At 46.0% G+C, this 14,971-nt stretch overlaps 3 protein-coding genes across 3 annotated transcripts; 2 read left to right on the top strand and 1 right to left on the bottom strand.

Moving 5' to 3' along the window:
- Window positions 1–54: 54 nt before the first annotated feature.
- Window positions 55–2,711, bottom strand: EDB93DRAFT_1106678 (uncharacterized protein; the record flags this gene model as incomplete). The annotated part of the gene is made up of 8 exons (XM_041447648.1): window positions 55–249; window positions 309–926; window positions 984–1,210; window positions 1,371–1,634; window positions 1,980–2,149; window positions 2,238–2,346; window positions 2,400–2,530; window positions 2,584–2,711. 8 exons carry the CDS (start codon window positions 2,709–2,711, stop codon window positions 55–57), a joined length of 1,842 nt encoding a protein of 613 aa, XP_041304266.1.
- Window positions 2,712–4,858: 2,147 nt separating this feature from the next.
- Window positions 4,859–10,353, top strand: EDB93DRAFT_1253740 (uncharacterized protein; the record flags this gene model as incomplete). Its single annotated transcript, XM_041453508.1, has 17 exons — window positions 4,859–5,008; window positions 5,053–5,247; window positions 5,305–5,532; window positions 5,588–5,731; window positions 5,799–6,073; window positions 6,130–6,288; window positions 6,926–7,315; window positions 7,366–7,494; window positions 7,556–7,671; window positions 7,721–7,891; window positions 7,946–8,235; window positions 8,286–8,385; window positions 9,295–9,485; window positions 9,533–9,690; window positions 9,724–9,844; window positions 9,892–10,058; window positions 10,116–10,353. 17 exons carry the CDS (start codon window positions 4,859–4,861, stop codon window positions 10,351–10,353), a joined length of 3,222 nt encoding a protein of 1,073 aa, XP_041304267.1.
- Window positions 10,354–11,892: 1,539 nt separating this feature from the next.
- Window positions 11,893–13,741, top strand: EDB93DRAFT_1106680 (uncharacterized protein; the record flags this gene model as incomplete). The annotated part of the gene is made up of 6 exons (XM_041447649.1): window positions 11,893–12,117; window positions 12,219–12,415; window positions 12,580–12,698; window positions 12,885–12,949; window positions 12,971–13,173; window positions 13,615–13,741. 6 exons carry the CDS (start codon window positions 11,893–11,895, stop codon window positions 13,739–13,741), a joined length of 936 nt encoding a protein of 311 aa, XP_041304268.1.
- Window positions 13,742–14,971: the final 1,230 nt, after the last annotated feature.

Raw genomic sequence — 14,971 nt, forward strand, 5'->3', positions numbered from 1 at the left:
GCCAGGATGCTAGCTGGCAGCCGTAGTAGCTGTACCGGCCAGACCATTTAATAATTAAACAACTTGCCTTTCATACTTCTGCTCCCAAAGCAAAGACATATTGATTCCTGGCTGCAGACAAGAAGGGCAAAAAAGAGCAAGATCACCAGGGCCAGGCTCTGGTTTAACATCATGGCCAAATCCAAACCATTTTCGGTTCTTTAAGTCCCGCCAAAGCCGGGATACTCTCATGAGTTCATGGTATCGATCCTGCCAATACATGCTGGATATTCAGAAAGAGCTACTGTATCAAGTACACTTAAACTCACTGGGACAGTATCTTGGAATGCATTATTAGTCAGCCTTGTGAGTTTCTCATAGAAGCTCCTTGCAGAAGTCTTGCATTCCAAGGCATCAATGAGAAAATGATCCAACACCTCAAAGGTAAACGCGGTCTTTGGACAGGTGAAGCTGGCAGGAAATAGTCCTACTTTTAGGAGTTGTACATGCTGGGAATTGGATCCCGGGCAATGACACCATGCTACATTATGCATGAACACCCCAGAAGAATGTACAATAGTGACTGAGGTGGTATTGTGGGCCAAGGCTTCAACCTCGGAGTCACACAGTTGTGAAGCTTCATACCAAGGGCAAGATTCTCCACCATGGCCTAAGTACCATATTAAACCCTGGTCAGCTAGCTTGACATCCTTGAAGCACTTCCCGGTCCACAAACGAATTTTGTGAAACAGTAATGACTGATGCAACTTGACCATGCAAGGGCGACACCAGCCATGATCTCCAGTGCAAGTTAAACAACTGAATATGCCCTCAGCACTTTGGCAAGTCTCACAGATGCCAGCACGGGTAAATTGTTCCAATTCCAGGATGATGTCTAGATATAGATCCCGGTAGGCCAAATACTCTGCTATGAAGTTATTTTGGGTCTATATTATGTATTATGAGAAGAGAGTTATCTGTAAGCTAGAAAATGCGAGTTGTACCTTGGTTTTTCTTGCATCCTGAGCAGCCTCTCCTTCCAGACCAAAGTCAGTGAATGTCTCGATGTCTGGCAAATCCATTAAGACCTCCTTTGCTCGTTTCCTGGGGCTCGAGGAGGAGGAATGTTTCCCCAATATTTCATACAGTGGATCAGCGCGAGATTCGAGCCATGATGGCTTTCCCCTCCTTCCAATTGTAGGTTTGTAGGCAATATAGTTGACATCCAGGTCTTTTCATTGTGACAAACTACCCCTGTCTTTGAAAGAATATGAAACAGACTTGAGTTAGTTTTTTTTCTGGCCATATCTCCTCTTGATAGATTAATTAACTCTATTACCGCCTAGCTGCTACCATTCCAACCCCATCAATTTTTCCCACCTTCTTCTTACAAACAGGTTTCAGACCTCTACCAGCCCCCACCCGCTTGAGAAGATCATGCTGGATCGGAAAGCTTGGCCTTGGAATGCCTTGCTTATCATGGACCTTATCCTTGATAAAATGGGCAATCACGATCCTCTCGCCATCACCCCAACCTGGGACTCCATGTTCCAGCACCTTGCCTGCAATATATACCATAGTCCCAGGGGGATAACCTAGTTGGGCGCCCAAATCTGGAAGATCTAGTACAACCTGGTTGGCTTGGCCAAGGCTAACTAGAAGGTCGTAGAATGGCAGGCTGATGCTCCTGGATCTCAGTGATGTGGCATCTCTCAGCTGACAATTACCTCAATTCCAGAAAAGACAGAGGGCCAAACGACTGGTTTTGAGGTATGAACCATATTCTTCAGCCTAGACATGGATTCAATACCAGCAAGATACTGATCCGGCGCAATAATACTAGTAATAGCCGACCAGAGTTGTTCAGGCACAGTAATTTTGGATAACCAACACCAAACAACAGGCGAACCGAGCTGGGTTGATTGGTACAAATCATCTTGGAGACGCTAGCTCCGTTAAGTTAGTTTTGTACTTAAATGAGCCTAGAAAGACTAACTTACCTCTTGGTGCTGCATGAATCCACCAGGGCATAAAGTCACCCGCCCTACTCCAAACTCCCCCCCCCCCTGGAGGCACGACAAAACCTTGTGAACGCCAAGGGCTGTTTTTCTCTTCAGTTGCCTTGGCCAAAGACAGGTCTGAGCGACTTGATCGAGCTATTGGCCTGTTCCTAAATATAAACAGTTACAAATGATTTGACTGCATGTCTGAAAGTTGGGCACACCATTCAATCAGGCACCAAGATCTCCAGCAAATACCAAGTGAGTATCCTTCTGTGCTTGTCAACAAACATGGTCAGCTCCAAGATGTGGCTGAAAGAAGGAGTTTTGAAATATTTTGCAAGATGGACATCCCAATCTGCCCTTACTGGGGTCAAACAATCACAAATAGATCCCAGTCAAATTCAAATAAAATCTTACAGCTATTAACGGCAGCATAAGCTATGGTGACCGCAGCCCTGGAGAGTTCAATCTTGGCAATCTCCCCAGTCTTGACTTGTACAGCAGAACTGGAAAGTTGAACCTTCTGCCACTCGTTCCACAGTCTCATCCTGAAATTTGGAGCAGTTCAGCACAACTAAATCTTAACTTAAAACCTGCTTACTTTGCTTTTTCTAGTAACCTATCATCTATCTTAGTATCTGAGAATAATTCAAAAGGTGATGAGTTCCGGAGTAGCTCATCTACGCGGCTAGAGAGGTTTTTAGACAGTTTTGTCACAGGATCTTCCATGGCAGAAGCAAAAGAAGAACAGAAGATTAATGGCGCCAGGTGGCAACAGGAAAACTTTTCCAGTAGTTTCAAGCTAGTCTATATGGAGAATCACCAAATTGAGATAATGTGAGGTGATGTATGTAATGGCTACCGGAATGCCTTAGATGGATTTGATAGGCTGTTAACCTCATGATGACTGGAACTGGTAGGATTGTAGGAGACTGCTGATGGCATTATCTGGTACAAGAATTGTAATACTAGCCTGCTCAGAAGCCATTGTGTACACCACCTCGCAAACACGTGCAGTACAGGAATAGTGAGACTGTTCTTGTACTGTAAGGAAGATAAGATGATATTCGTATCCAGTACAAGAATAGTCACTATCCCGACTATTCTTGTACTGAGCAAGCTGGCTTGGCGAAGCTGCTCAAGAAGCCACCGGCTGCACCACCTCACAAATATGTCCAGTACAAGAATAGTGAGACTATTCCTCTGTTCTTGTACTGTAAGGAAGATAAGATGATATTTGTATCCAGTACAAGAATAGTCGGATAGTCCAACTATTCTTGTACTGAGCGAGCTAGCTTGGCAAAGCTGCTCAAGAAGCCACCAGCTGCACCACTTCACAAATCCGTCCAGTACAAGAACAGTCAGATAGTCCGACTATTCTTGTACTGAACGAGTGAGCTTGGCAAAGCTGCTCAGGAAGCCATTGCATACACCACCTCACAAATCTGCCCAGTAGAAGATTAGTTTCACTATTCTAGTGTTATATTTAGACTTGCCACAGACGCTACTCAGAATTCTAGTTGGGCAAGGAGTACCGGCTGGTCAGTTACTTATTGGGGGCGCACTGGCACAGTCACATGTCCCATCATGGGCGGTCGGTCACATGACTTGTTACTTGGGCGAAGGGTGGTGTGCTCAGCCTTTCTTTTGTAAGCTTTGTTGTAAGGTATTACATGACAAAGCTAGTATAAAGTAAAGAAAACAACGAAAATACTAAGATGTACAGAAAAAACTAAACTAGCTAATACAAAGCCGCAGCAGAGGGGACCTCCCCGCCTTGGCATTGTACAGCACACTACTACAAGAAACAATTGAATGTATATATAAATAAGTCAAGGACGGTCTGCAAGCATTGGTAGCACTTGGGGTGTGAATGTGAATCAAAATTACCTGAGAGTGAATTTACCAAAAAAAAAACTGTAAGCGGTGGTCAGAGTGCATTCTGTCAATAATGAGAGAGATACCTTGATAAACTGCCAAATTACCCAAGTATTGGACAGTGCAGAGGCTAGATGTGCCGGCGCGCACACTAGACCTCCCTGCCCAAGGTTGATGGTGAGGGTGGATAGGTGCACCAGTGTGCACACTAAACCACCCTCCAAGTCCCCAGAATGCTCAAGCATAGAGGCTAGGCGCGCATACTAGACCTTCCTGCCCAAGGTTGATAAATGAGGGTGGATAGGTGTACCAGTGTGCACACCAAACCACCCTCCAAGCCCCCAGAATGCTCAAGCATAGAGGCTAGGCGTGCTGGCACGCACACTAGACCTCCCTGCCCAAGGTTGATGGTGAGGGTGGATAGGCGCACCAGTGTGCACACTAAACCACCCTCCAAGCCCCCAGAGTGACCAAGCATAGAGGCTAGGCGCGCCGGTGCGCACACTAGACCGCTGAGCTCAAGATTGAGGCCACTAGAGAGGAAGAAAAGGTGTGAGCATAAGAGTTCTCAAGATAGTACTCACCTTACAAAAGAAGACCTATAAAAGAACTGAAGTGCTATTCAGTAAGGATTTTGAGATAAAAAGAGATATACTTAAGTTAAATAGATGCCGCTCATTGACCATTAGGCACTTACACAGCTGCAGCCTGTGTAAGTGCCTAATGGGATGAGGCGGCAGTGTTGAGTGGAGAGAAACAAGAAAGTCAACCATATGAATGGGTGGTGGCGCCTTTAGGCCACAGCATATTTGCCTTTGTTTACATTCGCACAGCACCGGCTCAACAATTCAAGCACGTGACTTTCGTGGCCACCTGATGTGTTGTTGTTTACTGTGCCACTCATTGTCCATGGTCACATGACTGTTGGTTCAACCGGCTGGTTCAGTTTCTGCACCTCACACCTTCCTTCTTTCTACTAAGTCCTTCTTTTCAGCACTATGACTAAGAATACTGCCAAAAAGCGAGCTGCTGGTGGTGTTGCTAGGCGACTCAGTGGACCTCTGGGATCGCCGGTTGCCTCTCCTCCTCCAGCAAGCCCAAGTAGTGAGGGGGAGGTTGAGGTAGTACAACCAGATGCCCACAGCTCAGTAAGTCCTTTCTTCACACATTTATTGTTGCTAATATTTGTTAGTGGTGTCTTATTTGCCATGACGGTGCTGAGGGAGACGTTGTGCTCTATAAGTGCAGTGCTTGCCCTTGGGTCATGTGTAGCAGGTGCCTTGATGTGCCGTCTGACTCTCGCAGCCTGGTGGCTCAACTGGACATCCTTTTTTGGTGCCTTAGCTGTCATACTGGGCGCACCCATAAGGTGCCCGCACCTTACTATGTGAGTCCTTTGTTTTATTTCATTTTCAATTTGAATAAAGCTAACTAATGACTACAGGGATTCTACAGAGGGAGCCTTCCGGCTCAAGGAGGAGAACCTGCTCTGCAGGGTTACCTTCAATTGAACGGCAGGTTCGAGACTGCATCATCTGCAGCATTGGCTGCTGCACCCATTGCTGTCATCCACTTCATTCTGGGTGGCAGTAATGAGGTTGTGACGCCCGTTCCTCTGCTCTCTCACTATTTGGAGCACTACTTTCCCAACGGTGGGTACATTTATATTGAGGTCCCATTTGACATCACCACGCACAAGAGCGTTCACGATTACATGCGCGCCCCAGGACGCCCGCATCACCCAGCTCAAGTCTCACCTTGCGCATAGCGGACGTGTCTTGGCCTTCTTCTCCGATCACTCCGAGGAAGATAGTGGGTGGCTTTTTGCTGGGAGAGAGAAAGGTAAATTTGTCGCTATGAGCATCTCTCAGGTAAGGTCTCTGTTATTTTGCATTTTTCTTGACTTATGTGATATTAGGTACTATCTACTGTCCTAAGCCCCTATTTGGCATCCTTGGTGGTGCCATCATGATGTTCCTAGTGTGCGGCTCAGTTGTGGCCCATGGTGACACCTTTAGTGAGCTCCAGGAAGCTCTACTCAACTACGGTGTCGCATCCTCCATCATATTCTCTGCCAAACACTTTCAGCCTCTGGTTGCCACCCACTTTTTGCTCTCTCTAGCGGAGCAAGTGATAATCGAGGACCTCGACATCCGCACTGCATTCCCTGGTCTTCTCTCTCCCTCTCCAGTCGCCTTGGACAACACACGGACGTCATTTTGACGACAAGGGATAACACTGGCGGTATGCACAAGCTCATTGTCACCAGGTATGCGCGAGCCCACATGCAGACCCAACCTTGGGGTATCCCAGTCCCTTCACAGTGCCCTCTCTGTGGGTCCACCAATAGTTGGTCAGAGAGGGTCACCGTCAAGGTGTCTTATGAGCCTCTTGACCCTGATGCTCCAGCCGAGGCTCCTGTATCCAGGTACCTATATTCCTGCACCTATCCTGAGTGTGGTAAGGCTCAGTGCAAGCCTTGCTACAAGTTCCACATCGACAAAACCACCTGGTTTGTTGTCAATGCTGCTAAGGCAAAGACTACTGGGTGGTTCCAGTCTCCTTCCACAATTTTTCTCCGGTTGAGTTGAGCACACAGGGCAAGCATCAGAGGAGTATGGATGGGGAAGGGTCTGCTAAGAGGATGAGGATTGATTTATTTCACAAATAGTTAGTTTGGTAGATGTTTGTTTGCAATAATTGACTTGATTTTGTGTGCCTACAACGCAGTTCCAGAGTCACATGATCATGTTTGCAAAATTTATGTTAGAGTCATCAACGGCCAACTCTTTGCTACGTCACGCATACCTTTCATACCATTGACCCTTTTCTTGCGCTAATCACTAAACTCATCATGGCTGAATGGCAGGTATCTTTTGAGGGCATACTTGCTCTCCATCAGACCGAATTTTTGGCTGCATCTCAGGATGCACATCAAGGTATTGTGAGGACAGTCCGGGACCGTATTATTGCCAAAACAAATTGCAGGATGAATTGATTGAGTTACCAAAGGCATTGAAAAAGGTGTGATCAAATTTTTGTGTATTTAATAACTAATTTTACAGTAATACGAAGGCTATCAGGCGATACTACCTCCAATTTTTGACTGATGAGGATGACTTACGGCTGGAAGAAAAGCTTTTGGGAGATGAGCTGGAGGATGAGATATCTACCTTGTCCCCCGAGGAAAGGGAGGCAGCAGCCCGTCCTAAGGATGCAGCCTTCTACAAGAAGGCAGTTACTGACTGGGACGTTGCCCAGAAGCTATTTAAGCAGGAGATTGACGAGTATGACAAGGAGGAACAAGCAAAGTTAGGGGTGAAGAATGAAATCAAGTATAGAACCGGTCATACTAGAGATTGGTTCAAAAACATGACCCCTGCACAACAGAAGGAGGTTGAGAATGCGAGGGAAAAGTGGAATAGGGACAGTGCTCCTCTGGAATCCCAGACGATGTGAGTATCTAAAATAACTATTCTAATTCTCGGATTAACTGCCTTGGCAGGTATCGAAAGAGGCACCTCAAAAGAATTCTTGATGACTTCGCTGAACAAATGTGTTGTACTATGGGATGTTGGGTTATGATCCTAGCTAGTCACAAGAAATCTGCTGACCAGACTCTAAATGTCATTGTGTGAGTGTATTTTTAGCACTTTGGTATTACGGTATAATGACACTTTGCTATTATTATTTAGTCATGAGTTGAAGCCGGTCAACAGTAAAAAACCCTTTACTCAGAGTTCACGAGGGAATAAGGAATGGATCTCTGAAGGGTTTAAAAAATTCACAGAATGGTCTAAGTTAGAATTTTGTGAGTGTCTATTGTTCTAAGAATTTCACTGTATTTAAGGAAAATTGAGACCTGGACGAAAATGATGACCAGTCAACTGATGATGAGGAGGATGACGGCAAGGTCAGCCCACCTGAAGTCATTTTGGACAAAAAAGGGTACCCGAAGCTTCCCTCCCGAGCTGGAGTTAGCACCAGAGGGCAACAAGAATTGGTGTGTCAGATATTCCGTGCATCATACAGTGAGTATTTGTCTGCTTCACTGGTTTTTGTGGAACTTACGATACATTATACAGAGGTCTTTACCAACACTAACAAACCAGTGCCTTGGCACAAGGTGGTGGCAAAGCCCTCTCTCTACCTGGACCTCAATTCAATCCCAGAAGGCTTCATCTTGAGAGACCCATCTCATATGAGGGCCAAAAATATCAATGAGCTCTGGGCTCACTGGCAGGCTAGGAAGGAGGAAAATAAGAAGCTGGTGATATTCGTTGCGGGTAAAATAGGTGATATGAGCAAGGAGCTCCTTAGGGACACGGTTCCCCACCAGGAGAAAATGAAGAAGATGTATGTCGAAATTGAGCCAGTCAGTTCCTCTGAAAGCAAGTCAGGTGGAACACCATCTATGTCACGTAGGGCAAACCTAGTCATGTTACAACTTGGATGGTATCTGTTGGCGATGCTCAAACAGAGCGTGTGTCGTCAACAGTCGAGGACGTCCTTGGGCTAGCCCAAGGTTAGGGGTCTTACTTGGCGAGGCTTCGGCAAGTAAGATTTAATGCCTATGTCCAAATTGGGTAGCTTATGTCAAGTGGGGCTCGACGATAAATGTATCTGCCAAGGCTTATGACACCCGAAGGTTAATCGTAAGATCTGCGTTAATAGAAGGACAGAAGTCCAACTAGTTAACAGGGGCTTTGCTCGTCGACAGAGTCGATGAGTAAAGATCGAGACTAGAGACTTATCCGTGATGAGCAGATAAGAAAGTAGAATATAGACAGCTGGCTAGGCTGAAGGAATCACTCTTGTTAGGAGTAGGAGGTCAAGAACCAAGTAGATTCAAGTTAAGGAATTAGATACATGGTAGCGAGTTTATATAGAGGAAAGGAAACATATTAGTGGATGATAACTTGTACTACCGAAAGAGGAACTGGTCAAAGGGTGATACTAGAAAAGGAAGGCATGTTCAAGGTGAGTCATAGGCGAACCGGAACGTGCAGATAAGAAACGAGTGAAATAACAGAAAAAGGAAGTGAAACAAGCAGGGGCACAATCGTGCAACTGCAGAGCTAAGTATAAGTAAAATGTGCGACTGTGCACCGAGTCATAGATCAGGAAGGGGAACAGGGCAAAGGGGATGCAGCGTGCATTGTATCATAGGTTACCGTCCGGACGGTAAGGGTAAAGGGGCTGTCCACAGGATCAGTCACTGGGTGGAACAGAGCATGGGTATGCTTCGTCAGAGAAAGGGTCTGGCCAAATGTACTGGCTCTGCTGGAGCGACAAGTAGAGAGCGAAGGGGAATGCGAGGATGATGAGGATAACAAGAGCAAGGTCAGGGTAAGGGTGTGATGCGAGGGCGGAGACAAGGAGAATAAGAAGAATAATGGTAGGGGCCCAAGCGTCTAGATGTTCTTGTAACAAGTCAAGGGTGCAAATGAGTCGGCTGCAGCAGCTTCCACAGGTCGTACAACAGCAACGGCCAGCCGACCTTCAGGTGCTCAGGAGGGTGCTCCTGCAACGGTGCCTATGAAGGATCGAATCCCATTCTTGAAGTCTCTGAGCAGCAACAATGAATACCTTCTTTTAGTTGAGGGCATCAGAGACTTGGGCAAGGTATGCTGTCAATTGACCGAGTGATACTTCATACTAACTGAGTCCAGAAACCAAATTTTAACCAGCAAAAAGAATGGCCTGCCTGGGCAACTTGGTCCTGGGAAGAGTCTTACCTTCTGAATGATGTGCACTGCGTGGATGGTGAGGTGCAGAAGTTTTTAGAGACAGCTGCATCTATCAAGATCTCTGGCTTGTCATCCGCAATGTGAGTTACACTCAGTCTTGGATTGCTGCTTAGGGAGTGTAAACGAGCCATTGAATATGAGGCTGATGAGGTCACCTTCCAGACTCCCAGTTACATTAGCACCTCAATCTTGGATATCAAGGTGCTTGACATGGTTGTAGAGTCGGTTAACAAGGTCAGAGGCAGACTTATGCATTTACTGAAGTTGAAGGAGTTCAGCAGGAAAGTTCTATACTCGATAACACTGCTGGTGGAGGTGGACTTGGAGCTAAAGATGATGCTCATGATCACAAAGATAGTGTGAAGGGAGTTGTCGAGGCAGAGATGAGGCAGAAGCTAGCAGATGAGTTGCAGATGCTTCAGAAGAATATTGCCAGGAATGAGAAGTTGTAGAAGGAGAATCGGATGCTTGAGGCCACCATGAAGGAGCTGCAGGACACCAGTAGGCTCCTAGAAAACCAGGAGGAGGAGGACGAGAGGCGGTTAGCTGAAGAACAGAGAGTTGAGGAGGTAGAGCAAGATGAGGAGGGCAAGGAGGGCAAGGACGTGGAGGTGGAGGTGGAGGTGAAAGGGAAAAAAAGAGCCAAGTCCAGTGGTTCTCGAAAGCCATCCAAGAAGGTCAAGGTTGATATCCGTCGATCCTCCAGATCTAGGCAGCCCACTAAGAAAGCCATGAAACTTTAGCATTTTATCACATGGCTCATGTTATATTGCTCACACCTATATCACCTTGTTGGTATCAATGTATATCAAATATAATGATATTTTGCTCTGTCTAACTGGAGATACATCTTAGAGATGTTTGATATCTAGGCAGTACAGGTCCTACACCTCTGGCCAGACAGGGTCTATGGGCCAGCTCCCTCTCATTTGATGTCTGGCCAGTACAGGTCCTACCCCTCTGGCCGGACAAGGCCTACGGGCCAGCTCCCTCTCATTTGATGTCTGGCCAGTACAGGTCCTACCCCTCTGGCAGACAGGTTCTATGGGCCAGCTCCCTCTCTTTTGATGTCTGGCCAGTACAGGTCCTACCCCTCTGGCCGGACAGGGTCTATGGGCCAGCTCCCTCTCATTTGATGTCTGGCCAGTACAGGTCCTACCCCTCTGGCCAGACAGGGTCTACGGGCTAGCACTGGTCCTATGTCCATAGCTGATACCTAGTATATAGCTAGTCACATATTACTGTACATGCCTCTACGTGCTGGCCAGTACCACATATACGTGAATTTAGTACAGCCAGCCAGCCTCTGGCTGCACAGCTTCTACGACCTTTTGGCATGTCCAGGGTACAGGTTCTACGTTGGGCTTTGACTGAACTATGTGCTCTTACACACCCGCTGACTGGTTTGGAGTCTGGGTTGGGGAATGAACTAGTTGCAGCCAAAACTTGAGTAGTAGGTGAAGTACCTCAGCACAGAATTTGCAAGGAGACAGCTAACAAGTTTTTTTTTGATGATGCAGTTGCAGCGCGATCACAATCAATGAGGGTTATACTATTCTTGAATTCTGCAACATGGCATGGTCGTGCTGAAGTGACCATAAATGATTCACAGGGCGCCTCTAATAGCAGGCTATGTCAGTACTGACTTGGACTATCAGACAAGTTGTGGCATTATGGGTGGAATCAGCATAACTGCATGAAAGTGAGGGGGCAGTATTTGATGCTCAGGCTGGTGTCAATGTCATTGTTTGCAAGTGTTTACAGCTGTTTATTACCTTGCTCTGCAAGGTCATGTTCACATGTTGGTAAATATGTGCTAACATAAGCATGTAGTCCATGTGAAAAAAAAAATTTCAAAGTTCGACTTTTCGACTCCCCGGCATCCCCACCCCTAAATTTCAGATTTACTATCTAAACTGCCATGGAGTCAGCATATTTGAACTCTTCAATACTTCTGACAATTGATGTGCTTTCATATTCAGTTTGATGCCATGAATGTTAAAACAAGAGTTACCAGAGCAAGGTCAACATCGGCAACAAGTAGTTGAAAAATAATAAAATTGGGGACGAGAAAACTCAGGCGAAGCTGAAGCAAGGTAAATAGTCGGCAATGCCAACCCCTATGGTGCAGTTCACTTAGTCACCGCCTACTTTGTGCAACCACCAATTTCATCAAGGTAACATCCTGACCCTAACCCTAGCATATCTATATAGGGAATACATGTGTAGCTCAATCATTCTTCCATATTAGTTCATAGCAGTTGAGCAATCACAGAGTAAAAATGTATCTAATGTATCTAACAAATGTTGTGGACAGCGTGAACCATCATCTATGGGCAAAAAACACCAAAATTCTGCTGCTGCTCAAGCCAGAACTGCAAGATGGAATTCCAGAGCACCCCTTCCAAGTCCCAAGGCTACTGCTGACTCAGAGCCTCCAATCCAATAATGCGAAGCCACAGAACAACACAATTACATTGCCATTGAACCTGATTCGTGTTCAGAATGTGAGTATATGGGTGGGGTCAATGTTGACAGCTCTGACAGTGATTATGAACCTGGAGAATTGGACTGGGAGACAGAGTTGACTGATGATACTCTTTCAGAGCTCTTGGGTGACAAGTTAGAGCAGAATATGTGCATGCTGCAAGCTGAAAGTGCCACTGAAGCAGTCCTACTCACCAAACCCACCGCATTCGAGAAAATTGCAACAGGAGTCTCGAGTGCAATCTGGAAAAAAACCAAAAAAAGTCGAGGACTTGGGTACAATGGCCAGTCACAGCAGACACATGAGTGGCAAGCACAGTGAGCTCGGGCTGCAGCAGAAGAGCGAAAAAATGCGAAAAAATCGTATGTCAGCTCATGAACTGAATGGCCAAAGACTTGTACTTATGAATCGATTTAGAGACAATCCACAGGTCAAAATGATGCTTTGAATGTTTGCACCGAAGCCACCGTCGACTCCGCAGCCACCTGGTGCAGCTTTGTCAGAGGCTCCCATACTGCGACCAACAAATGATCCTTTTATGTATCTGTCAGATTCAGATTCAGATGGTTGGAGCAGTGATGATGAAAAAGACGGCACCACGTCAGTATATTCTCCTGCAGTGGGAACGAGTCACAGTGGCAAGTTGCCTGCAGTGCCACCAATCAAACGACAGAAGCTTGAGGTACCCTATCATGTCCAGCGTGAAAAAGACAGGGCAGCCCAGATAGAGAAGTTGAAGAGTGGACTCCGAGATGTTGACAAGCTGCTGAAATCTTTCACAAGCAGGTGACTCTATGGAATATGGGAAGAATTATGAAGGGTATTTGAATGGTGAATGGTTTTGCACTCAGGTTTGTACCAAGATTTGGCAGGCATTGATTTCTCACCAAACACAGTCCCAGATGGCTGAGAAAATTATTCTGGCATTCGAAGCAGCTCATGGAGCAGGTTATCAGGCTTTATTCATCATCGACAATTCCCAGGGGCATTCAGCATATGCTGAAGATGCACTTCGGGTTGGTAATCGCATGAATGTTAATCCCAGTGGCAAACAGGCATGGATGCGGAATGGATGGTTTGTTTGCAACGGAGTCCATGTTGAACAAGAGATGGTGTTCACAGCGAGCCACCCGCAATATCCAAATCAACCTAAAGGTATCAAAGTAATTCTCAGCGAGCACGGACTCTGGAAATCAAACCTGCATGGAAAGTGCTCCTCCAAGTGCGAGCCAGGTGCAACAGAATGCTGCAACCAGCGCATTCTTCAATATCAACCTGATTTCTGGGAACAGAGGCCTCTCATTCAAGAGATTATCAAGGCTGCAGGACACATGTGCATTTTTTTGCCAAAGTTCCACTGCGAACTCAATTTCATCGAGTTTTTCTGGGGAAGAGTCAAAAAATACCTCCGAGATAACTGTGATGGCTCATTCGAGACATTGAAGGCAAACATGCTGAAAGCACTTGAATCTGTCCAGGTGAACACTGTTTGGCTGTAGGAACATCGTATGCACAGGTGGATAGAGGCTTACAGATCAGGCTTACCAACAAAGGAGGCTCAATTACAGGTCCGACAGTTCAGCTCCACAAAGTATAAATCACACAGACGCATTCCAGAGATGGTAGCATGTCTTTTTGACTGATTATGTCACCTTACTGCTACATACCGCCAATTTACTCACTGCTCGAAAATTTATCTCTCTCAGATTTGATCCAAATAAAAATCTGTCTTGGGGTTTTATTCTACTTATCAAAAGGAGTGTTTTTGCAAGAGGAAAATAAAATCCGACTTTTTTTGTAGGTGGTGGGAAGTTTGCACAAAGTAAGCGGTGACTAAGTGAACTGCACCATAGTTGTTTAATTTGTTAGAGCGAAAACAGCGGGAATATTCTGCCAGTACTTGGTAACACTACAAGGTAGGCCTAATGGATGAAGTCAATGGTTCAATTCCTGCCAGTGGTAAATTCTAAATGGGTCACTTACACACACACAACGAAGCTGCTCCTTACTTGACAACTCGTCCCAGGGCAGCATGGTGTTCTTAAGCCACAAAGTGAAGGGCAGGTTTTCTGTTTGGTAGGAGACTGATCACGGTACATGAGTGTGGGAATGGCAGATACTACTATTGATGCCATCAAGGCGGCAGCAACTGCGAGGACAGAGAAGATACGCATTGTTTGTGAGACTGGAGATGTGATATGGGTTCAAAACGATTTGAATCAGACGGTCGATAAGAGGACGGCTTTTTATACTTTGTGCTGGATATTATTCTTCGTGGTCCGGGTGACGCGGCAGGAAGAACTCGTCCATATGCAGTCCCTTTTCAAACATGCAACTAGACTAGTATGACTCGTTCAAGTCCTTGAATTCGGACATCTATTTCTTTCAGTGTAGCGGTTCACGCGCTCGTGTTTCAAAATATCATTTCGCATGAATCCTTCTTACGCCGTTTGATTTCCTGGACTGCATATGAACAGATGAATTTTTTAGGAAGACCAGTTCTACCGGAACCATGCTCTGCCACGCACGCACATAATTGTAAAGCCTGCCAACTCCAATGAGTTTTTTTTAAAAAAAAGTCAGATGCACATACCTGTACCACCCATTGAACACACAACACTCCGAGACCGGATGGGAAAGACTATCACAGGTCGGCGGATTGTTGGTGTATTAGTAGGAATGACTCGGAGAGGCGAAGGAATGGATACGCACTGTGTTGTTATAGCAGGTATGACTAGACATGACGTGATCCGTGCATCGAAGAGTACGCACTGCGCAAAGAACCGAATATGATATGAAAATTACCAAGTTGCTCCTGAGTCCTATTGCGCGTGAACAAGAATCGTCGTCCTTTGTTCCCCGCTCTCGACAAG

This window comes from Suillus bovinus, assembly GCF_016758785.1.
Source record: "Suillus bovinus strain UH-Sbo-P2 chromosome Unknown EDB93scaffold_63, whole genome shotgun sequence".
Lineage (NCBI taxonomy): Eukaryota > Fungi > Basidiomycota > Agaricomycetes > Boletales > Suillaceae > Suillus > Suillus bovinus.